The sequence below is a fragment of the Eublepharis macularius genome, chromosome 17, assembly GCF_028583425.1.
Source record: "Eublepharis macularius isolate TG4126 chromosome 17, MPM_Emac_v1.0, whole genome shotgun sequence".
Lineage (NCBI taxonomy): Eukaryota > Metazoa > Chordata > Lepidosauria > Squamata > Eublepharidae > Eublepharis > Eublepharis macularius.
In genome coordinates this window covers 39993361-40017878 of record NC_072806.1, presented here as the reverse complement: position 1 = coordinate 40017878, position 24518 = coordinate 39993361, and the positions used below count along the sequence as shown (strand labels likewise).

Below are 24518 nucleotides of genomic sequence, written 5' to 3'. Positions count from 1 at the left end.
TTGGGAATTTGTGACAATAGCAATGGCTTTCTGGCTAGCAGTCACCGTGGGTTGTCCCCATTCAGAGTGTAGGTGGGTTTTCACAGGACTGAATACTCCTCAGTTTAAAAAAAACTCAACACACAGAAAATTAGGATATCACGAATTTTAGCCTTTCTTCCTTGCTTTCTCTATACAGGGATTTTTGAAAATGCAGCCCTCACCTGTGTGAAACCTTGTATTAATCTTTGTTTTTCTGTGCGTCCCCACATTGGGACTGCGCACATGCAGGCCTGCTGACGGAGAAACTTACTAGCTTCTTTCAAATTCCATTAGGGGCCGCTTCTTCCCGGTCATGTAGACGAAATGTTTTTCCCGCCTAAAACGGGCCCCGTGACCTAAGAGGAGTGACCCCCTTTCCCTCAGTTCTCTCTGAGCCACCGCAAAGAGAGGAGCTTTGCTTCAGAACTCGTTTGTTTTTCACTTCTTGATTATCGATCTACAACTTTGACTTGGACTGGACCTGGACTTTGCTATTCTGTTTAGCGATTCGGCTGTGTCATCTTGTATCATGAGGATTTTTGGTGTGATTTTCTGGACTGGACTTGGATTTCGTCGTTCGTCCTTCAATTTGGCTTTGGTGTATCTGAACCACATTTCCCATGTTGTAACAGTTGAACACAGTAGCAGTGAATCTGGCCGGTATGTCGGAAAAGTCTCTGTTTAAGCAATGTACTCAGTGTGGTACTAAAATGACCAGGTCTGACCAACATGATCTGTGTCTTCTGTTCCTGGGTGAGGGGCACAAGGTTGGCTCTTGCACCTTCTGCCAGCAGTTTACCCCAAAGACCAGAAATGAGAGAGCCCAGAGATTTAGGGCTGCACTATGGAACAAGATGTTGCTGAGGCTGAATCTGTGTCATTGAAGAAGTCGGGCCCTTCTGGCCCACTCGGTTGTTTCTACACAGAAAGCTAACAAGCCCTTAACCACTCCAGATTGCCATTCAAGAGTGGGATCCATGGCTTCAGTAAGACTCTTAAGGTCAGATCCAACCACTTCGAAATCTCCAGCTCTGCATTCTTCCTCGGATCCGAGACCTTTTTCGGAGCTCCCTGCTAAGAAGGTGAAGAAGGTGAAACATTCATTTAAATCTAGCTACAGTTGAGAACATCAGAGTCGGTCAAAGGAGCATAGATCCGAGGAGGATGTCATCCTAATCCCTCCCAGGACTCCGTCACCTCACCTCCACTCTTCTTACCTTTCTCTGTCAGAGGATGAATCAAGAGGCACGGATCCGATGTCACTGGCAACCAATTCAGGCCTTTGGACAACAGAGCACTGTGTCGAGTTGGCTTCTTTTGCTGAGCCCTGCTCCAGTGGATGAGTCGTCAGTCAGATCCGAGGTGAGACTCCGAGGCGATCTACAACTTCTATGGTCACCGACTCCGAGGCGTTCTGTGACTCCGAGATACCGCTCACTGACTCCAAGTCACCGGAGCGAGCATGGATCCCAGCAGAGATGCTCTTCAGATCTGAGGGGAGCAATTCGACAAGAGCATCATCTCGCCTGTTGCATTCCCCCACCATATCACTACCATTGGGCTGGAGGCCCTTATGGGTTCGACGCATTGGATCCGAGACCCTCAACTTCATCAGGGAGGGCATGGCTTCCACCGCCTTCACTGCCCCAACTTCAGCAATCTGATGAGGAGGATCTTGATTTCCATCCAGAACCCTTGGATAACAGATCTGAGGTCTTGGAACTGTCACCGGATGAGAATGCGGTTCCATCTTTGGGTTCACCATACAAAGATCTTCACTTGTATACTGAGCAGATGGCCTGAATGACACAGGCACTTGATCTGGATGTGTCATCTTCTACATCCAAGACCTCAGGCCAGCTTCTAGGCAGACTCTACAATGATACTCTAGCTTCGATAGGGTTCCCTATTGTTGAAGGCCTGGATGAGGTAATCCTGAAGACATAGGAGAAGCTGGCAGAGTTGCCGGCTTGAAGAGGGAGGGACACATGGCCCTCCCTCTTCAAGCATCCAGTACCTTCCTCGTTAGTGACAGAGGAGTTCCAGAAGCAAAGACAATGCTCTCATTCTGTTCCAGCTGACAAGGAGGGCAAGGAAATTGATGGATACAGCAGACAGCAGTACTCGATTTCATCCCTCAATCTCTGTATTGGGAATCATCAGGTTGTTATGGGGGCTACCAGTTGTACTTATGGGAAAAGTTGGCTGAGTATGTTACTGGGCTCCCGGAGGATAAGAAGAGGAAGCTTGATTTACTGCAAACTGAGGCCATAAGGGTCTTGAAACAACAGATAAATGCTGTCCACCACACAATCGAGACCTCTGCGAAGGGTATGGCTGGGGCCATATTGATCAGATGTCACTTATGGCTTAGATCCATGGTGTTACCACCTGAGACGAGAACCAAGGTTGAGAAGTTGCCCTTTGAGGGATCTATCCTATTTACTGCAGCCTCAGATGAGACTTTGTCTCAAAAGAAGAAAAATCGTCAAACGGCAAAGTCTCTGGGAATAGTCCAAGACCAATGGACATATAAGGCCCGGTATTTTCCTAGGCATCAATACCCTTGCCAGAGATACGACAGACCGCAGCAGCCACAGAGTCAGCTTTCACACTCTTACCAGTTGTCCCAACAGCATAGGCAGAAAGGACAGTACAAGCAGAAGCTTCCCCAGCAGACTTCTCAGCACAAGGACAACCAGGGGCCGGCGAAGGAGTTCTGACGCGTTCCAGCCACACCCAACCAAAACCTCCGTTTCACTGAGAGACTATCAGCCTACTTATTCTCAGTGGGAGTCTATAACAACTGACTCTTGGGTCTTAACCATTGTTAAGTGTGGTTATGGGTTGGAGTTTGTGGCACTTCCTGATTGCGTTACACCTTCTGTTGCTGTGAACAATACTTTACAAGAACTTGAAGCTGAAATTGATTGTTAGAAAAAGGGGCAATCCAAGAGATCCATGACGTTGATGGCATCCAGGGTTTTTTCTCCCGGTTTTTCAGGGTCTCCAAGAAGGATGGTGGCCTGTGGCCTATTTTAGATCTTACAGGCCTTAATTGGCTTCTTCGGGTGTCTAAATTTAAAACGGTAACCCTCTCTGCTATACTTCCCTTGTTGGACGAGAATGCTTGGTTTACAGTATTGGATCTTAAAGATGCATACTTTCATGTTGCAATCAGAAGGGACCATAGAAAGTACCTCTGTTTCAAATATCATGAGAGTGTTTCAATACACTGCATTACCCTTTGGGTTATCTACCACTCCGAGGGTATTCACCAAATGTATGGCACCAGTGGTGGCGCATCTCAGAGCTCAGGGCTGCTCTATTTTTCTGTACCTAGATGACTGGTTGGTTACAGCCTCATCTAGAGAAAAGCTAGTGCATGATGCAGGACTCTTGGTGGACACATGCCTTAGGCTAGGCCTGGTGATCAACTTTGCCAAATCTAAAGCTAAAACACAGTAGAAAGGTGGCAGGGCAGGCAAGGTTTATGAATGGGCCGCAGGATTTGAGTCCAGTGGCACCTTAGAGATCAACAAGATTTTCAGGGTATAAGCTTTTGAGAGTCATGGTATTTGAAGAAAAGAGCTTTGAGCCTTCTTGAAAGCTCATAGCCTGAAATTGGTTTCTAAGGTGCCACTGGACTCAAATCCTGCGGCCCATTCATAAACCTTGCCTGCCCTGTTCAGTTGCTCATGTTGGTCTTAAGTAAGTAGCCATGTTGCTCTGCTGACTGGAGTCCAGTGACACCTTAGAGACCAACACGATTTTCAGAGTATGAGTGTTAGAGACTCAAAGCTCTCTTTGTTTTAGATGCCACACATAGTAAGGCTACTCTTCCACCTGAAAGGGCGAAGGTTATCCAATCTTTGGTGTTCATGTTTGCTAGAAATCGCTTTCAATCAGTATGGAGGATCCAGAAATTACTAGGTTGTAACGGGTCAGTTGCCCGTGTCTAAAACTAAGCTTCAACTAGCCAGGAGAAAGATTGATCTCTCTCCGGGGAAGCCGAAAGCTGTTAGTCTTTAGACCTGTCAAACAGATACCTTTCTTTGAACCAGCTGTTTATCAGTACATTTATTTATATAGGGTTCAATATTGCTTTGCAACTCCTTATCAAACAGCATAACCTTCAAGCACTATTCAGACCCACCCGAAAAATACAACAGGTGCTACGATCAGCAAAAGACAGTAGAGACCCCCTCACCTCTGCAGGAGTATACCGTATACCCTGCAGCTGTGGACAAGTGTACATCGGGACCACAAAGCGTAGCATCCAGACAAGAATAAAAGAACATGAAAGACACTGCAGACTTGGACAACCTGAAAAATCAGCAGTGGCTGAACATAGCCTAACTCAAACAGGGCACAGTATCTTATTCCAGGACACCAAAATACTGGACAACACTTCCAACTACTTTGTCAGACTGCACAGGAAAGCCATTGAAATTCACAAGCATAAGCAAAACTTCAACAGGAAAGAAGAAACCTTAAGAATGAACAGAGCATGGTTTCCAGTTCTGAAAAACACCAGGCTAACAAAACATTCTATCCCTGACAATATCCCTGCAGAGAAGATTAGCACATCAAGCACCAATCCATATGCAAAAGAACCTCCTCAGGATACAGTGAAGCCTCCTGCCATTAGCATTCCACACCCTGGGAAACTCTCACAGGATGACTCAGCTCAACCCCACCCCTCCTGAGTAGATACAAATGACCTGCCAACATCTTTTCCACACTGTGACACTGAGAGATCTCTGTCTTTTGGTGCTACACCTCTGAAGATGCCAGCCACAGCTGCTGGCGAAACGTCAGGAACTACAATGCCAAGACCACGGCAATACAGCCGGAAAACCCACAACAACCATCGTTCTCCGGCCGTGAAAGCCTTCGACAATACATCTAAATTGGCAGTTGGTAGAAGCTAATCTCTTTAAAGGAGTTGCCTTTGGAACCAGATGGTGTGATAGGGTAGTATTTATTAAAGCTTCTACTTATGGCTGGGGTGCTCACTGTGGGTCCTGGTCTGTACACGATCGATGGTCACTTAAAGAACAGTCTCTGCACATTAATATCTTAGAACTTAGAGCAATCCACTTTGCTCTTGTCTCTTTTGCAGCTCTCCTTCAAGGAAAGGAAGTTCAAATACAGACAGACAACACCACGGTGATGTACTATTTAAACAAGCATGGTGATATGGCATTGCTAGCTGTCTGTGTGGAAGCCGTGGCTATCTGGGAATGGGCTGTTGCCAACAGAGTTACTGTACATGCCGTGCACATTGCTGAGACAGACAATGCCAAAGCGGATGTGCTAAGCAGACAACTGAATGTCAATCATGAATGGTTTCTAAACAACCATTATCTAGAACCTGTTTTTGCCCAGTGGGGTGTACCAGAGGTAGTTCTTTTGGCTACTGCATCTAACACAGAAGCACCTCTGTTTTGCTCCCTAGCAAGAAGAGACCCCAACTCATTAGGGATGCTTTTCAGCACAAGTGGTCAGGCTCATACCTCTTCCCACAGTTCCCCCTGATTGCAAAGGTGTTGTGCAAGATTCAGCAAGACAACACGGACTGCATTCTAGTAACCCCCTTTTGGCCAAGGCAAACCTGGTTGCCAGAGTTACTAGATCTGTCCAAACAGACATACATTACACTGCCAGTAGTCCTAGACATACTGTTGTAGCAATACTCTGCATGCAGCAGATAGCCAACCTAATCATCTTGCTGAACTGTTCTAAGATCTGATTAACTCGTTCTGATTGCCCATCCATCTCTGGGTGGTGGGAGGAGCTAAGGCCTTGCTCAATCCCTGTTACTTTGAGGAGCTCCCGCCAGAACTTGGCCACGAACTGGCTTCCTCTATCTCAGATTACCTTGTCAGGAAATGAGTGCAAATATACTATATTCTGCATAAACCGGGTAGCCTGTTTTTTTGCTGTAGGCAGCATGGTACAAAGTGCGCTTGTTTTGAGAATAAGTCCACCACCACCAGAATCACAGTTTTTCCCTTACTAGGGGGAAGGTCTGTAATAAAGTCCATAGAAATTGTAGACCAGGGTCTAGAAGGGGTTTCTATCGGTTGCAATAGTCCTAGAGGCTCCCCCCCCCAGTTTTTTCTCATTACGCAGGTTGGGCAAGACATCACATACTGGGACATATCTCTTCGTATTCCCAGCCACCAAAACTGTCTTTGGGCCAAATTTAAGGTTTTAACGAATCCAAAATGACCAGCCAACTTGTCATTATGACATTTTTTTAGAACTTCTCCATGCAGGGTTTCTGGTATGTATAGTTTGCCATTTCTGTGCCATCACCTCTCCTTCTCCTCCATCAGAGGATTTTGAGAGCCCGCCCCACCTTCCTTTCCTTGCTCTTCTCTTACTTTTTTCTAACCTGGAGTCCGGCAGGTTTACCAAAAGTTTACAGGCCTGCTGGAGCATCACTACTGCCCTCCCAGCTGTGTTGGTGGGAACATAGTGTCTATTACCTCCCTCCCTTGACTTTCATGTTGTGGGAGGCGTAATAAGGCATCTGCCAGGAAATTCGTAGTCCCGGGGAGGTGTTTGAGCGTAAATTGAAACTTTGAGAAAAATTCTGCCCATCTAAGCTTCTTCGTTCCCAGCCGTCGGGGCGAGTGGAGGGCTTCCAAATTCTTGTGGTCTGTCTACACCTCAAACAGTACTGTAGCCCCTTCAAGCCAATGGCGCCATGTTGATGAAGCTAATTTAATGGCAGCTGCTTCTTTGTCCCACACCGACCAAGGTCTCTCAGGGTCAGAAAATTTGCGGGAGACATATGCACAGGGGTGTAACTGCCCATCCTCCCCCTCCTGCAATATCATTCCTCCCATTGCAATGTCACTTGCATCCACCTGCACAATGAATTTCCAGTTCTCATCCGGATGGTGCAGTATGAGTTTGGAGGTAAAGAGTAATTTCAGCTTCTCAGATGCATGCTGACACTCATTAGACCAGGTCAATTTAGCACTCAGCTTTACTCCATCCGGCCCCTTCCCCTTAGTCTTTAGCAGATCAGTTAACGGTAAAGCAGTCTGGGTAAAATTTTGTATGAATGTCCTGCAAAAGTTTGTGAAGCCCAGAAATGATTGGAGCTGCCATCTGGTTTTAGGGGCTTCCCACCCCAACACATCTTGCACCTTGGCTGAATCCATCCCCAAGCCCTTCGCGGAGTCCCGATAACCTAGAAAGTCCAACTCCTCCTTATGGAATTCACACTTTGACAGCTTAGCATAGTTTATTTGCATAAAGAGCACTCGGCACTTCTCTGACCAATTTCACATGCTCTTCATAGGTATCCATGTAGATCAAAACATCATCAAGATAAACTACCACCCCTTTGTACAAGAACTTGTGCATAACCTTGTTGATCAGGGTCATAAAGACTCCTGGCGCCCCCTGGAGCCCAAAAGGCATCAGTGAATACTGAAATTGCCCGAGGGGGATATTGAAGGCGGTTTTCCATTCATCCCCCTCCTTGATGCAGACTCTGAAATAAGCATCCCTTAAATCCAACTTAGTAAAGATTTTCCCCTTGGCAACGACCCCCAATAAATCCCTGATAAGGGGGAGCGGGTAAGCATTGAACATGAAAACAGCATTGATCCCTCGGTAATCCGTACAAAGTCTTAAGCCCCCATCTTTTTACTTTCGGAATAACCCTGGGGCTGCATGAGAGGAGCTCGCTGGTCTGATGATGCTTCTCGCCAGATTTTTGTCAATGAATTTGCGGAGCTCCTCCCATTCTGCTGGTCTCATGGAATACAGCTTTCCCTTGAGAAGGGTCTTTCCGGGAATCAGCTCAATGGCACAGTCCATGGCCCAATGAGGAGGTAGTTCATCAGCCTCCCCCTCCTCAAACACTTGCCTCAGATCCTGATACTCGGGGGGGGTATTAATTTCCTCCCAGGTAAGGCACACAGTCTCTGGCATTGTTGGGGGGTGGGGCCCCCACTTCACATCCCACACATGCTGCTTGCAGTCCCCCGCTGGAAAACACATTTCCACTGGATGTACAGTTCATGGTCCTGGAGCCAGCACACTCCTAGCACAGCTGGGAACTTGGCAGTTGGACTCACTATGAAAGTCCTTTCCTCCCAGTGACTTCCCATCCCTAGCAGGGTTAACTCAGTCTCATAAGTGGGAGGGGCTTCCTTCATGAGGGTCCCAACCATCAATTCAAACCAGAGCAGCTCCGGTAATGGCACTAAAACCAACCCCAACCCCTGTTACTAGTGAAGGGGTTAGTAAGTCTCTGCTGCATCCTGAGTGAATTAAGGCTCAGACCCTAATGAGTCCCCCTCTTTGGGATCACTAACGTAATTGGGATAAAGAACAGAGTCCCCTGTGGTCTCACCATAGGTGGTGCCCTCTTTAGGATCTGTGGCTCGGCACCCTTCACTTCAGGTCTTCCTCGTTTCCCACCGGCTGGGCCTCTTCACCCTCACTGTTGGTGAGCGTGCCGTCGTTAGGCCATTCCGGGCCTTCCTCTTCTCTGGCTGTGGCTGCCTTCTCACTGGGATGGGACGCAGCGCCTCCAGGCTTCGAGTGACTCATCGAGCCGCACTTGTTTCCCCTGCTCCTTCTGAGGAACAGCCGGCTTCTCCCCAGGGCAATCTGCTGCAAAGTGACCAGTGGCACCGCACCTCAGATACAGTCCTCTCCTTACTCTTCTCTCCCTCTCTGTCAGGGCAGCAGGTTCTCGCAGGCGCGGTTCCTCTCTCTGTCGGTACTCCACTGGTCCTTGCCTCAGTTGCCCCTCTTGATGCTGGAGGTGGAGCAGTTTCACCAACTGCTCAAGATTCTCAGTTTCACAAGCCAGCTGAATCCACCCCCTGCAAGGTTCGTGGGTTATCTTGGATCATCGCCTTGGCCACAAGATCGGGGTTCGACCCAGCCCAGAAAAACTCCACCTTCACCTCCTCGTTCCAGTCTCGCACTTTGGCAGCGTACTCACAGGACTTCGCAGCAAACTCCTGCACTGGCCGATTCCCTTGCCGCCGGCATTTCGGCTTAGTCCTTGCCCTCGCCCCTTCGAGAGAGTCTTCGTACTGTGCCTTCAGTGCTCACAAAAAGGCTCTCACGCTCTGTAGCTCCAGGGCTCGGGCCACGTAGAGAGTCACAGACTACTTTGCTGCGGCTCCCCCCAGTTGGGAACTCAGGTAGCTTACCCAGCTGGTTTCGTCTGGAAAGGTGTGGCCCCATTCCTGCATGAATTCTGCCACTTGCACTAGGAAGTATCCTGGTTCTTCAGGGTCCCCTTCAAAATGAACCTCTAGCTTGCATAGCTCCAATGGCTGTTGAACCGGTAGCCTTGCCATCTTCCCGGGAGGCTGACCCGGGACCCCTCTCGGCTGTCCTCATCCAAGCCCAACGGGCAGCAGCAACAGCTGCATAGAGCCGGGGGGGGGGGGGGCTGGTCCACCTGGCAGTCCAGGTCCTCCTGGCCCGTCTGGCAGTACTGGAACTTCTTGCCATCCTGGATGTATTGGGCTTCCCTGCCCACCTGGAGGTAGGGTGGGGTTGCTGATCCTCCGGCTGGAGACTCTCTCTTTCCTGTCTGCTGCCCAGCTGGAGGGTCTCCCGCAGTAAGTCCTGGACACCCCGCATGACACACCTTCACTTGCAGGTCTTGTACTGCTTGCTCGGGGCTTGCTCCCAGCAGGTCCCCCAGCTCTAGTTCTTCCTCAGTCAAGTCCTCGATGTCCTCTAGAACCTCCTCTCCAAGATCAAGGGTCTGGACGAACAGTCAGTCCCACCAGCGGTCCCATTGTGCCATCCTCCTCCAGGCTGATGCCACACGTGGAGACCATCCCCATGGGTGTCTTCCAGTAGCTCCCGGTGAGGGAATAATCTCCCGGGGAGACTGGTGCAGGGCTGCGCCCCTCCTCTAGCCAATGCCTCTTCATTGGGCCCAGACACTTCCGTGGGGACTTTCACAGTACTTCCATCCAATACACCTGTGTTGGGCCCATGCCCGTCAGTGGGGTCTTCTGCAGTTCCTCCATCCAACACATCTGTGTTGGGCCCACACCTGTTAGCAGGGTCTTCAGGGGTTTCCTCTGTTGGCTGTGTAGTACCAGTACTCTCTATGCCAGCAGCCATGGCCCGGGTGATGGGAGTCAACGGTTACTCAGGTCCAGCTCTCAGGGGTGAAGAATGAGTCCTATCAAACTGTCAGAGACTGCCAGCTTAGATCTCAGATAACTTCACTGCATGAGACCAAGGATGCATGAGTTAAAGCTTTTATTGATAACCTAAGAGTTCAGTACAGAAGAACCTTCTTGGTAGAAATGGTGGTCCCCTTCCCCTGTTAAGCATTAAATTCTTCAGGCACTACCCACTCGACTTCCCCCAAAACTAAGCTCTAAATTCACTTCTAATAAGCTGCAAAAAGTAAAATGAAAGTAAACAACGTTATTGTTTTGTCTAGGTCTGCGAATTCTCTTCGTCTCCCTGGTAATATAGAAAACTCCATTCTCAAAGCTTCTCTCACAGATAACATTTCCCAGGCAGGATTAACATACACAAGGCTGCATTGGCACTTTTAAAGCAGGGCACAGATCAGGTCTGCAACAGTAACCCCCCAAAGAGCCCCATGAATCCCTCAAAGTATGGCAGGGGCCTCCCTGACACGTATGTGGGGAGATCTGTTTCACCGTGACCCAGAGAAACTGTACCTGACAGCGTGGCGTATACACCCCAACCCTTAGGATGTTCTAAGGAAGTACAACATGTGATCCTGAATGCCAGAAGACCTTCTACTAGGAGGTCCTATTCCTCTAAGTGGACACCCTTTTGTGTATTAAGCTGACAGAAAAGGCATATCACCCGCTAAATGTTCCTTATATGATATCTTAGATTATTTGTGTTCTTTGAAGTCCGCAGGCCTGGCCACTACCTCTTTGAAAGTTCACCTGGCAGGTAATTCGGCCAACCATGAGCAGGTTGAGGGTCATACAGCCTTCTCTCACCCGACTTCTTCTCTGCGCTCAGAGTGGACTCTTCCTTCCTAAGGATCTACCCTGATAGAGTAGTGCTCAGACCTAGTCGGCAATTCCTACCCCAAGTCGTGTCACCATTCCATGTTTCGCAAGATATTGTTCTCCCTGTCTTCTGCCTCTCTCCTGAGTCGAGTAGAGAGAGCATTGCACTCCTTGGATTTAAAAGGGGCCTTATCCTTTCATTTGGATAGGAAAAGGAGTTCCGCACAGACACTCATCTTTTTGTCTGTTTTGTGGGGCCCAGTAAGGGCAAGAGGGCTTCGGCCCAAACTTTATCACGGCAGATTGTGTCAGCAATCCAGAAGGCTTACCCATAGGCGGGGGCAGAATACCTGCTACATATTAGGGCCCACCCTGCCAGGGCACGAGCATCTTCATCTGCTTTTCTGAGGGCCGCAACCTGGTCCGCTTCAGAGGCCTTTGCCAAACATCACGCAACGGATGTGGATGTCACAGGTGCTGTGGCTGTGACAAGAGCAGTGTTGCCTTCCTTGTCTGTGTGATATGCAGATCAATGACTATATTTCCTGGTGCCTGCGAATGGGTAACGGAAGTCAGTGAACACAAAGGGCTGATGTTACCATTGTAGAGTTTTTATTATATTTGCGTTTTTAAAACATCTATATTTGCTTGATGATCCAACCTTGTTGGAAATGTTGATCTACCTTAAAAAAAAAAGAATGATTTTGAATTATTTATTCATAGTTTGATATGCTGAGGATGTTTCTTAATGCTGTTCTTATGATGTAAGAAAATAAAATTGAGTGGGAGAGATTCACCCTGCCTCCTTTTTGTGTCTAGCTTGGTAATCTTCCCATCGTGGGGATGCACGGAAGAACGGAGATGAAAACAGGGTTGTGCGTACCTGTAACTGTTGTTCATCAGGTTCTTCTGTGCAGACACACATCCCTCCCTCCTGCCCCGCTGTGAACTCTCTAATAGTAACTAGTTGGGTTTGCAGCAGCTCAGGAGAACTGAGGGAAAGGGGGTCGCTCCTCCTAGGTCACAGGACCCATTTTAGGCAGGAAAAACGGTTAGTCTACGTAACCAGGGAGGAGCGGCACCTAACGGAGCTCAAAAGAAGCGACTAAGTTTCTCCGTCGGCTGGCCTGCGTGTGCACAGTCCCAGTGTGGGGACGCACAGAAGAACTCGATGAACAATAGTTACAAGTATGTACAGCCTTGTTTTACAATCCAGGCATAAGTTTGACCGCCTCTGGTTGAACTTGGCTGCAGAAGATCATCTCTCCTCTGCCCCCTGCCCCAGCTTGCTGGGTTATCCCTTGATAATGTTGATTCTTTTTGTTCCTCTGTTTTGTTCTAGACAGTGGCAAGCGGAAGAAGAGAGGTACTGAGATGGAGCAGATCGACTGCACCCCTCCAGAACACATCCTGCCGGGTGGCAAAGAGAGACCCCTCTGTCCCCTCCAGCCCCAGAACAGAGACTGGAAGGTACAATCACGGCACCGTAGGGTGGAGAAGCCATTGGTGTCCGTCTAAGTGTAGGCCCTGGCCAAAGGCAGAACAGACCACCCACCCCCTGGCAGATCATCCTCCGTGGGTCCCGACCTTGGGAAGCTCCAAGCCCCAGGTAGCTGCGCTGTAGAGAGAGATTTGGAGCCAAGCTATGTGGTCAGAGTTATATCCGGCTTGTCTGGCAGTTGCCTCCCCAAACATCCAGCATCAGTAAAAAGAAGCAGTCTGTGCTCTGGGACTTGCGATCTGAAAAGGAGGAAGAAGAGTAAAGAGGAAAGGAAAGCTGAAGTCAGTTAGAATTTCTGTGCACCAGGATGGGTGCCCACCTCTCCCATCCTTTACTTAATTACCTGCCCAGTTTCCTGTCATGCTCAGACTTTTCTATCACAGGTCTCCATGGATGAGACAGGTACTTTAGTAACTTCTTTGCAGTCCCAGGAATTGTCCCTAATCCTGAATGATTGTAGATTTTTGGCTCTGCACTTGAGAGCTATTGTTACTCTGAGAGAGATGATTGGCCCGTCCTGGTTTTCCTTTGCTTTGATCCAAGTGGCAGAACTGTTCTTGATATATCTGCTTTCCACTTATTGCTGCAGTCTTGGAATATCTGAGCAGTGCAGCTCTTGCTCAGTTGTTCTGTCTTTAAGCTCTGATGCATCTGGACTGAGGACTGAATGTTTCCCCATATTTAGGGCAGTCTTGACCTAGGACTCACAGAACTGCAGGCCAGTGATAGGAAGTTAAGGAATCAAAATTACAATTCCATCTGTTTCAAGGCTGGGAAAGTGGGAAGGAGACCCAAAGAATCACGGTGGGAAACTGAAGCCATGCCACCGGGTGGCATATTATAGTAAGGAAACAGGCAAGGGTCAGCGCCCATAGAATCATCCTCTTCACCCGTGAATGCCTTCATCTTGCTGCTGTAGGGTAGGCTTTTCCCTGGCTGTGTGAGTGTTTAAACATGTGTGCAGAGAAAAACAGGAGGCACCTTGTACTCTTGGGCATGCACAGTAGCAGCAAGCCCTTCCAAGAACATGCAAAAAAGGCCAGCTCTTTAGGGGCTTGTAACCTAGGAGGAGGAGGAGGTTCATGACCCACCTGAAGGTTGGAGACTCTAGGATAACCTCCTTGGGATTTTAACAAGGAGGAGCATTCAGCAGCAGCAGCAACCTTTTGTCAGGCTATGGATAGCAGGATATGGTAGACAGATCCCTGGACCATTGCAGCAAGACACAGGTTCTTGGTTAAATGGCTTTTATTCAGAAATCAAATCATTTCCATATATATGTCCATAGAACTACTCAGAAGCAAGGTAAGCATCTAAGCAGCAAGGGTAAAAGTTGACAGGGGTGACATCATGTGTGAGAGACTTCTCTTTTCACATTCAAGCCCGCTCGTTTCCCCCCTCCCAATCATAAACAAGATTTTGGCGCTCTTCTTGTGTGAGAACATTTCACATATTTGTAATATCAGGTTAGTCACTAGGAAGCAAGACATAGCAAAGTCTGAAAGGGAGTACAAGGTCAGAAACACTGGAAGCTGTTACAGTCCATCAGATAAACACCTGTGAAAGTCTGTGAAAGAAATAATTATGACATTGGTAAAATGGCATCAAGTTACAGCAGGATACATTGGTTCAGCAGAAAAGGATCATTAAATTTGGCAAGGATGGGGCTCAGGCATGACACCTTTATTGGTATTACATCAATACTAATGACACTGCACACAATCAAAAGGAATAAGCTCTGCGGTAATGTGGGGCCATTAAACAGGTAAGGTACTCTGCCCTATACCCATGGGGTAGAAACCCCAAACCCAGAGGTGGGCATCTGCCTGTTGCAAGACTCCTGAGATTCCGAAAGGAGTCTTTGTCTGATTAGTGCATAAGCAGATTTTGCTGTGAGGGAAAATAAATCTTCAATATTAATCCCTATTGAGTTAATTTTTTCTTCTATGTGGTTTAACCACGTGGATGCCTGAGACTCCATCAGCATATTAAAGATGAGGTTATCCTCATTATTCTTAAAATGTAAATGTAACCAACATTTGATAGTATTAGTCCATGCTTTAGTCTCAAGGAGTCTTTGATTGGTTTCAAGGCAGATGGCTGCATAAGACACACACATGGGAAGGCCCAATATTTTCCGTAGGAAGTTGAATTGTATTCTTTCCACTTCCTTGTTGAAAGCCATAATCCATTTAAGTACACCGTAAAGCAGTCCTGCACTAATTTTGTGGTTGGATACTGTAATAACTGCGGGCACAAATTGATTACCCTTGGTAAAATAGAAGCGAATGAGCGCAACTACATTGCAGTTCACAGATTTTATCAGTTCCCTTCTATGAGGGAACTAGCTCTATAACTGAAATGGATTCCTAAATAATGGAAACTTCTGATCTGTTCAATCCTATTACCTCTTACTTTCCATTTTAAAGGTTTCCACGCTTTTGCGAAAACCATGTTTTTCGATTTCTCAGAATTTAGGATCAGTTTGTTTATTTCACAGTAATCATAAAAGCTTGATAATAGTCGTTTCATACCAACTTGTGTGAGAGAAAGTAAAACTGCATCATCTGTGTATAAAAGCAGTGGAACATGGATTGCCCCAAGTCTGAGACCGTGGCCATCTATATTCTCCAAAAAGGGAGCCAGATGATTTATAAAGAGATTGCATAATAGTGGGGCTAGAATACAGCCTTGTTTAACCCCAATATTTATTGGAATTTCAGGGGGTAAATCTCCTTCACGAAAGCATCTAACCTGACAAGTGGTGTTTTGATGTAACTTTTAAATCAAAAATAACAATCTCTTCTCTGTCCCAGCACTTATGAGTTTCTTCCAAAGTAATTCTCTTGAAATGGAATCAAAAGCTCCCTTGTGATCTAGAAAGGCCACAAACAATTTAGAGTTCTTCACTTTCTTATATTTATTCACAAGTTGATTTAGCACTACATAATGATCTAGAGCGGCCAAAGAGGGAGCCCACCACTCTGAGAATGCCTTAAACAATTCAGGTGGAATTGCGTCAGGCCCGGGGCCTTCCCGGGCTTAAGGTGCTCAGTGTGGGATCCCACCTCCTCAGCCTGTATGGGAGGCCGTTCAGGACACTCAGCCAGATGGAGAGGAGTCTCCTCTGATAAGCTAATTCCACTTTTGTAGAAGATTGACAAGAAGTAATCATGCCACTTATTTATGGTAATAGGGCTATTTAAGGCCACCTTCTTATCCAATGAGTCTGAGACCAAAGCCCAGAATTCCTTTGTGTCATTATTTATTGTGGCCTGAAGAAGAAGATCCCAACGTTTTTGTATAAAAGCTCTTTGTTTGTTTTTAAGGGTTTGATTTAATTGATACTTCAGCTCAAAATATATTGATGGCAGTCTTGATCAATTCAGTTCTCTATACTGCTTATATATGGCATGCACCTAAGCTTTCATTTTTAAGCATTCATTATCAAACCACCCCGGTGTACCTAACTCCTTAAGGGCTTGCTGTTGTGCTGATTGCACCCCAAGAGCATCCACGCTGAATCATAATTCTATCATATAAATGAATTAACTCTGAAGTTTGGGATGACTTTCTTGACAGTGCCATAGATTCTGCTAGAATATTTGAATTAAGAAATCTTTTGGCCTTGCAAGCCACTTTACTTGACCAGTGAATTCTAGGAATTCTATTTTCCTCTTTCCCATAATCAGCCCCATCAGTGTCCTGAGTCCTGGGCGTGAAAAATCAGCCAAGAACCAGTATCGGGAAAATGATCACTTTCTGAACGTTCCCCGATTTTAAATGAACTCACCTGTCCCATAAGAGATCAGCATATAGTCTACCACACGACACCTTTGTCTAGTGGCAAAGGTAAATTCCCTTGAAAAGTCATGACAGAAAGAACCATTCAGTATTACCAAATCGAACCGAATGCACAAATGAACTAAACGGATTCCAGCATCATAAATGTGGGTATCCTTAGAGTATCTGGGGATAGACATACAGGTCGGGAGAGCCTCATCTGGATCTAATCCTAGACTCTTTGCCAAGTCTAATCCATTCTTACCCACTCTAGCATTTAAATCACCACCAACTTGTCATATCCAGGGCTGGAAATTTCCATTCAAGATCCTCAAGGAATTCTGAGATAGAATCCCAATAATCAGCCCAAATTTGTTTATCAGTACAGGGAGGAATATATACATTAATTATTATTAAATTCTTTTCCAAACCCTTCAGTAGGAAATCTTCAGCCAGATGACCACACTCCTTAAGAGGTACCTCAGATCTACATAAGCAGAGTAGTGCTAAGCCCGTTTTATATCTTCCATACAAGTTTGATTTGTAGGCTAAAAGGGAGAATGTCATATAGCCTTCTAGATTAGTCTCACACTGAGCCTAAGTTTCCTGTAATAGTATTATATCAGACCCCCTAAGAAACCATCTAAACTCCAGATTGAGGCTCCTTATTCTTCCATCCAGCGATGTTCCATGACAAGATCTTGATGTTTGAGGATGGAAGGTCCCCATCAGTCAATCTGACTCTGTTAGTTGTTCCAGGGATTTGTTTATATCAAAGGGAACACTGCCATTCCTTGTAGATTTATGAGTTGGATTAAAGGTCACCAGTCATGATCTCTGTTGTAGCTCTGATCAGCCACCAAACTAACATCATCATCATTAGTAGAATTTGCTTGATTTTCCATTACCCCTTCCCATCCACAAGGAAGATTTTGATTAGGCAGAGGACCGCTAGATACGGTCTGGGCTGCTTCAGTTCCTTCTTTGAGCGAAACGTTTAGAGCGGGGGGGGGGGGGGCGTGTAACGACTTCTCAGACCTGCTTTTGATCAGTTTAGTCTTCAGAAGCTCCGGCCTGTTGATGATCCACTGCTGTTCCTGATCAGGTAATGTTACAAACGCTCCATGGATATTTTCCTCCACATCTTCCTCATCCAACAGCATTTCCGAAAGAGATGGAACTTGGTTATTTACATGTACAATCCTACATCCATGTTTCTTACTGCTGGCACTGGTCGCATCTTCCCCTTGGGAATTTGTTCACTCTTCCCAATCAAAAATTATGAGTCAGACATCTTCCTTTATTTATGATCCTCATGACCCTGAATCCTGTGTGATCTCAGTTCAGTAATTTCCCTCCTGCATGCCCCAAGCAAACTTCTAAGTGCCCAAAGATTATATTAAAAATATTTGAAGACCCCTGTGAACCCTGTACACTCAACCCATAGAGGAGCCTGTCTGCTGTATCTCTGAATGATTTCTTCGTCTGCCTCCTTCCAGTTGCTGCTCTGGGAAGGGGCCATTCTGCTGTGCTTCCTCATCAGGTGCAGCTGGATCAGTCAGCACACGAGGCAGAGGCGCCCTGGCCCCGAAGGAGGCGGGCCGTCACGTCACTCCTCTGGGCTGCTTATCTAGTGTAGAGACACACACACAACAGCAGCTTCCACGGGGGGGGGGGGCGGGGGGGTGACTTCTCTGGCAGCAGTTCTTGCCTTCGCATTGTAAAAAAACGCTTAACCTTGTTGCTTGTTTTTTGATTCCACCTTGTAATGGCTTGCTTGTTTTTAATAACATTTAACACCTCCTGTTCTTTCGTTAAACCTTGTAGCTTTGGACCTAAATTCAGTTCCTCCTTGTTTTACCTTAAACTTATACCCCAGGAGGTCCCTGATCCTAATAAACGCTCCTTATATTTCCACTCACACAGAGCTTTGGTGTTCTCTACAATACCCAAATGATTACCTCAAATACACCTTCCTTTTCTGTTTGTGTGACCTTTATATTTCTGCCTCCCTGACTTCCACAAAAGGATTTCACTTGCACCAAAAGCTTTAGCCTTAGACCTTCTTGTTGTGCTTGGTAATATAAGAAGGCTTTGTTATAGCTGGTAACGTGGCAGAACTGTCAACACATGAGGGTGGTTGTGAGGGTCTTTCTTTCATAAACAAAAGTATAATTTATTCATAGGTACATAAGCTTGATGGTTGCACAGCTTATTGGTTTCAGAATAGTTCTTAAGCTTAGTTTAAACAGTTATCTCTTAAGGTATTTTACACAAACTCAGTCACACAAAGTAATTTTCCACACAGATCTTCTATAGCAGAACAACCTCCACACAGATTTGGATTCACTCAGGCCTTTCTACACAGCTTGCCTGGTTTAGTTAGATCTATCTCGGACTTGAATATCCACAGACTTTCTCTCTCAGGCGCACACACAATTTGTCTATCTTAGATAAAATTTCTGAGAACACTGCACAGATACAGACTCAGAAACTTAAAGTTTCATTGAACTTGGCAGAATGAATTTCTCTCAGAAACACGCAGACACTCTCAGGCTGCACACAGCTTGCCTGTGTTGACCAGAATCACACAAACAGTTCAGGCTTCACAGAGATTGCCTGACTGAACTAAAATAAAACCCCTTTCAGTCTTCCACACAAGTTTCCTGCTTTGCCCAGAATGAATATTTTCTCTCAGAACTGCAACTAAAGAACCTGTAGTTCATTCCACCCCCTAAGGTACTGCTACTGTACAGTCAGATTTCTCTCTGCTTACCCATCCAGCCCCTTCCTTCTTTCTTTGGAGGCCTACATTTTAACTCATAGCAGCAACATTTAAAAAGCCATATATTAAGAAGCAGAAATGAAATTTAAACTATTCAATACAAAACATTAGAAATGTTTTAGATGTATGCCTGTAGCTTTAATTGAGAAAAAAATGTTGACTGTCATGATATTGCTCGAGAGTTATCTTGATCACCAAAGCTTCACCAAACATGCAAGCAGATACCCTAAGCAGGATGCTAATTCTGTGCGGTCTGCTGTCTCCTTTTACCCCCCAGCCTTTGCAGTGCCTAAAAGTTTTGACCATGAGCGGCTGGAACCCTCCTCCAGGCAACCGCAAAATGCACGGAGACCTCATGTACTTGTACGTCATCACAGTGGAAGACCGGCATGTCAGCATCACAGCATCCACCCGAGGGTTTTACCTCAATCAGTAAGTAGCTGAGGATGCAAACCTAAAGGCATGGTTGGAAGAGGCCACAGATCTGCAATAAAGCTCATGCATAAGGTCCCCCATTCAGTTCCTGGTATCCCAGTTAAAGGTCGGTGAGGGGCCCTGGCTCCATCTGCTCTGCATGCGGAAGGTTCCAGATTGCATCCCCAACTTCCCCAGTTAAAATAATCAGTTAGCCAGTGATGTGAAAGTCCTCTGTCTGAGACACTGGAGAGCACTGTCCATTAGGGTAGACACTACTGACCTAGCTAGAGCAGGGTCTGGTCATGTGACCTTTCTCTGCCTGAGGTTGTGGAGAGCCCCTGCCAGACAGCAGATACAGTATGAGCTCGATGAAGCAGTGGTCTAACTCTGCATGAGGGGGCGGGGGCTGTTTATGTTTCTGAGTTCTGACAAAAATATGAGCAATGAAGCTTTTTGCTTTACTTGTGACTAGGGGTGTGCAGCAAAAAAAGATTAGGTTTTCCCGCTTCGTAATTTACCTCAATCAGTAAGGTAAATAGGTCGTAAAGAAGCAGTTTCTGAAGCTGCAAACTGCTTCGGAATTTGATTCTTGGCCCCGCTTTGAAATGCTCCGAAAAGATTCGGAGTACTTCGAAGCTTCCCCATCCTGCAGCTTCCTCTGAACCTGATGGGGGGAGGGGGGGAATTCCCTGTCTCTCCAGCATCAGATCAGTGAGTGGGGCAGCTGGTTTAAACTAGCCCCACCCCGCCCCTGCCGCTGCCTCCACTTCACCCTGGCCCTGTCAGCAGCAGGTGAATGGAGCGCCTGGCAGTGAGGTGCAGACTTAAGCCTACATCCCCACCACTGCCTTCACCCACTTCTGACGGGGCCAGGGAACTCCCTGGTCCCGTCAGCAGTGGGTGAACAGAGCGCCCAGCAGCAAGGTGCAGGCTTAAACCTACCTCCACGCCGCCCGCTTCACCCACTGCTGACGGGGCCAGGGAACTCCCTGGCCCCGTCAGCAGCGAGTGAATGGCGCACCCGGCAGCAAGGTGCAGGCTTAAGCCTACTTCCCCACCATTCTCTTCACTTGATGCAAAGGGGTGAGAGAATCTCCCCGTCCCTCTTGCATTGGGAGAGAGAGCACCGCCGGGCTGCTGCACCCGGTGCGAGAGGGGCGGGGAGATTCTCCTGTCCCTCTCGCACTGGGCGCCCCAACAAGCAGCTGATTCAGGGGTTTAAATGCCCCTTTCCGTGCCACTGCACAGCAGCACAGAAACAGGCATTTAAACTCCTTGACCTGAAGCTTCCCGAAGCTATACAAATAGCTTTGGGAATCTTTGATTCCGGGTTTCTGAAATAGACCCAGCATGCTGGGGCTGTTTCAGAAATCCCGAATCTTTGCGAATTGGGTGCGATTCGGGTATTTTTCCCGAATCAGAAACCCGAATTGCACATCCCTAATTGCGACCTGTTCCATGCATATTACATCCCCCTAGTTGCTTGTTTTGTTGAATGAAAAAGCAAGAGAAAACACACAGCACACAGCAAACTTGAAAACCTCAAATCGGTAATGTGTGCCGACTGAACATGTTAGAAAGATGTTTAATCTGCTATGTTTCCAAAATGTGTTATGTTAAAAATTATCAAAGGAGAAACTGTGAGATGCTCCTTTATATAATAATAACAATTACAGTAATAATAACAACAGTACGCTTATATACCACCCTTCTGGACAGATCAGAGCCCCTGAGGATGGGCTGTTTATAAATCAAAATAATAAATTAGTGCCACACTCAGAGCGGTGAACAAAATCAATGTTATTATCCCCGCAATTAGGGTGGTGGACAAAATCCCAGGGGTTTGCCAACTTGCCCACCAACCCACCAGTGGTCGGTGGGAGGTGGCAAACAGGTGCGGCAGTGTCGTTTCCGGAAGTGACATTGTTGCACCAGCCGTGGGAGCGGTCTTGCACTTTGTTTGGGACTGATTTGGGCCCCAAACGGGCAAAATTGGCCCCGCATGGAGTGCATGCACAGCGACGTCACTTCCAGCGGTGAAGACCTCGCTGCCGGCACGAGGTAAGTGCCAGGTCCCCCCTCTTAGTGGGAGGGTATAGGGACCTGGCAACCCTACCCACAGTACAGCTGGGGAGCTGGGCTGAGAGGAGGGGCTGACCCAAGGCCACCTGCATAATTCATGGCAGTAGTGGCAGTCGAACCAGCAGAGTGCAGATTTGTAGCCCAGCCACTTAACCACTATGCTACAACAGCTCTTATATAAAATTAGCTGCAAGTAGAAACCAGCACCAGAATCATTTCCCTTGATGAGGTAGTTTTCCAACATATAGGGGAATTTGTACGTTGTGTAGGAAGTGTCCGAAGCTGGTATCACCTGCCATCTGAAGGGTTCCGTTCCCGTCTACCTTTTTCGAACTTGATGATCAGCTCCTGATACATGTGTGAACTGCCTCTAGCTAGGGCTGGTGGGGCTCATCTTTCTCTTTTCTCACCACTGAACTTTTGGCTCCTTTCTCCTGCAGGTCGACTGCATACAGCTTCAACCCTAAGCCAGCCAACCCCAGCTTCTTAAGCCATTCCCTGGTAGAGCTGCTGAACCAGATCAGCCCCACCTTTAAAAAAAACTTTGCTACTCTGCAGAAGAAACGGTAACCCTTTTCCCTCTTCTTGCACCCCCTGCTCTGATTTGGCAACAAATTGATTTGCATTCTTGTTTCTGGGGTAGGGTGGGGGAGTGGATTGGCATTCTTGCTTCCTAGCTGTCGGCCTCCACCATAAAGTTCTTGGGCACCCAAGAGCCAGAATAATTAAGCTGCCTTTGAGTATAAAGGATTGTATTGCCTTTATCCTGCCCTTCCTTCAAAGAACTTGGGTGGTACGCTCAGCGTTTCCGACCCTCTCTCTGAATTGCCACCACAGCCCTGTGAGGTAGGTTAGGCTGAGAGGCAATGATTGGCCTGTGGCCACCCAGTGAGCTTCCTGACACCACAGTGGGGTTTTGAACCTGGGTTTCTCCAGTCAAAGCCCACCTTTTGAGGCACTGCATCCCACTAGCTCCATCAGACCCAGTGGTCAAGAACCCAGACCTAACCTGGAGCATGTGTACCAATGCCTGCTGTAGAAGGTGCTCAGCAGAGGAAGGGTCTTTCTCTGCCAGAGGCCTGCTGGCAGTCAGAGGAGAAGATAGTGTTTGCTGTGCACGTGGCATGAATTGGCTTAAGGCAGCTTCATCTGTTGATCTCGGCAAATGCAGGGCTGGAGCCACACTTTTGCTAACAAGAGTGTCTTGACCAGATTCTTTTAATTTTACAATTGTTCTGCCTGTTCTGCTCTATTTTTCTAAATTTAAACATAGGCTTGCAATCCAGAAAAGACTCTAAGCTGTGAATTGTAACCACTTCTCTGTGCCCTTTGGCTCAATCCAGGGTTCAGAGGCACCCATTTGAGCGGATTGCCACCCCTTTCCAAGTGTACAGCTGGACAGCACCCTTAGCTGAACATGCCATGGACTGCGTGAGAGCCGAAGACGCATACACCTCAAGGCTGGGCTACGAGGAGCACATCCCAGGACAGGTGGGGCTGGGGTTTGGGACTGGATTCCGAGGCGAATGTCAAGCTGCTAGGGGTGTGGCGTCTGTCAGTTTGCATGTGATCACACAGTGTTACATCTGATGCATGTGCAATGTCTTACAGAATCTTTTTCTTAAAAAAAAAAACAAAGATTCTAGCCCTCGCGGAGGAGGGGGTCAGAAGTGAAGTTGAAGACTTGTCATCAGTGCTTGTGAAAACTTGCGGGGGGTTGGGGAGCAGTGATAAAGTGCGTGCCTTAAGCATCGTTCAAAAGCTGAGAGGCTCGTTCCTGTCCACAGGCTGTCTGTCTAATTGAGCAATAGCCCCCATGTGACACAGTGATGTATGCAGAGTGCTTTAAACACTCAGCCCTGCTACATAAGTGCCCCAAACTGCTACCTAGAAGTTTCAAGCCTTTATACAGCATTGTTGAGAATTCGAAACACCTTCCGTACATCTTGCTGTCCTTGCAGCTCAGCTTCTAATGTGTATTGGCAGTATCCCTTCCCCAGTATTGCAGATTATGAGGGAGGAGGCACAGTCTCCATGGTGAAGTCATAATAATAGTTCCAAAGTGATAGCTGTGTTAGTCTTTTGGCCCCAAAGTCAACCAGAATCCAAGGGCTCCTTAAAGATCGGCAGAGTTTATTCCAGCATAAGCTTTTGTGAGTCAGACCTTGTTTCTTCATGTGCTTAATAGAATGACTAATAGAATATAATGAGTTTGTGGGAGACATGAGATCTGAACCAAGGATTCTTGACTTGTAGCTTGGGATCTCTTATCTACTACAAATCTCGGATGATAACGGGGTGGGGATGGGGATAAAGATAGGGTTTGTTTCAGTGTTACAGTGTAGGCAGGAAAAAAGGAGAGCCCCCGGCAGCCCCAAAGGACCGTCTCCTTCTGTACTATCCAGCCCACCAGTTCCGATCTGCCTCCCAAGCTTTGCTCTCTGTGCCCCCGCCTTAGAGGTGAGGCAGATGGCAACCAGGCATGGGGCATTTTCTGTGGTGGCACCTCCGCTCTGGAACACCCTCCTCCTTGAACCTCACTTGGTGCTGACTTAACGGTCTTTTACATGCCAGGACGAAAGAAGGCAAAGACAGATGCCAAGAATACAGTGGAAAAGTAAAAAAAAATATTGGTGGAATACTAAAAAATCCATTGCATACTCTGCATTTGTCTCTGTTTTTTTTGTGTGCGTGTGAGTCCAGGTGACTGGTGCAGCCCTCTTGCTTTGCAGTCTGTTACATACCAGACCAAAATGCATCTTCTTTACCCAGGTTTTTAATGAGGGATTTTGTCTTCCCAGCTTTTTTAAATGGTCGACTTCAGGTCCTGAGGTGTTTTCATGGTTTATCTAATGCTATTCATGTCCCTGGACTTGTTTTGATGGTTTGTTTTTTTAAAAAAAGTTATTCCTTTATT

General features: G+C 47.0%; 1 protein-coding gene across 3 annotated transcripts in view; it reads left to right on the top strand.

Annotated features, from left to right (window-relative positions):
* Nucleotides 1-24518, top strand: part of CLUH (clustered mitochondria homolog) — a 102887-nt gene that overhangs the window by 44907 nt on the left and 33462 nt on the right. For all 3 annotated transcript variants that reach the window (XM_055001156.1, XM_055001157.1, XM_055001158.1), the window contains exons 5-8: nt 12376-12503; nt 19380-19534; nt 22042-22167; nt 22945-23092. In XM_055001156.1, coding sequence (XP_054857131.1) covers nt 12376-12503; nt 19380-19534; nt 22042-22167; nt 22945-23092 — 557 coding nt within the window. The remainder of the gene's footprint in view (nt 1-12375; nt 12504-19379; nt 19535-22041; nt 22168-22944; nt 23093-24518) is intronic.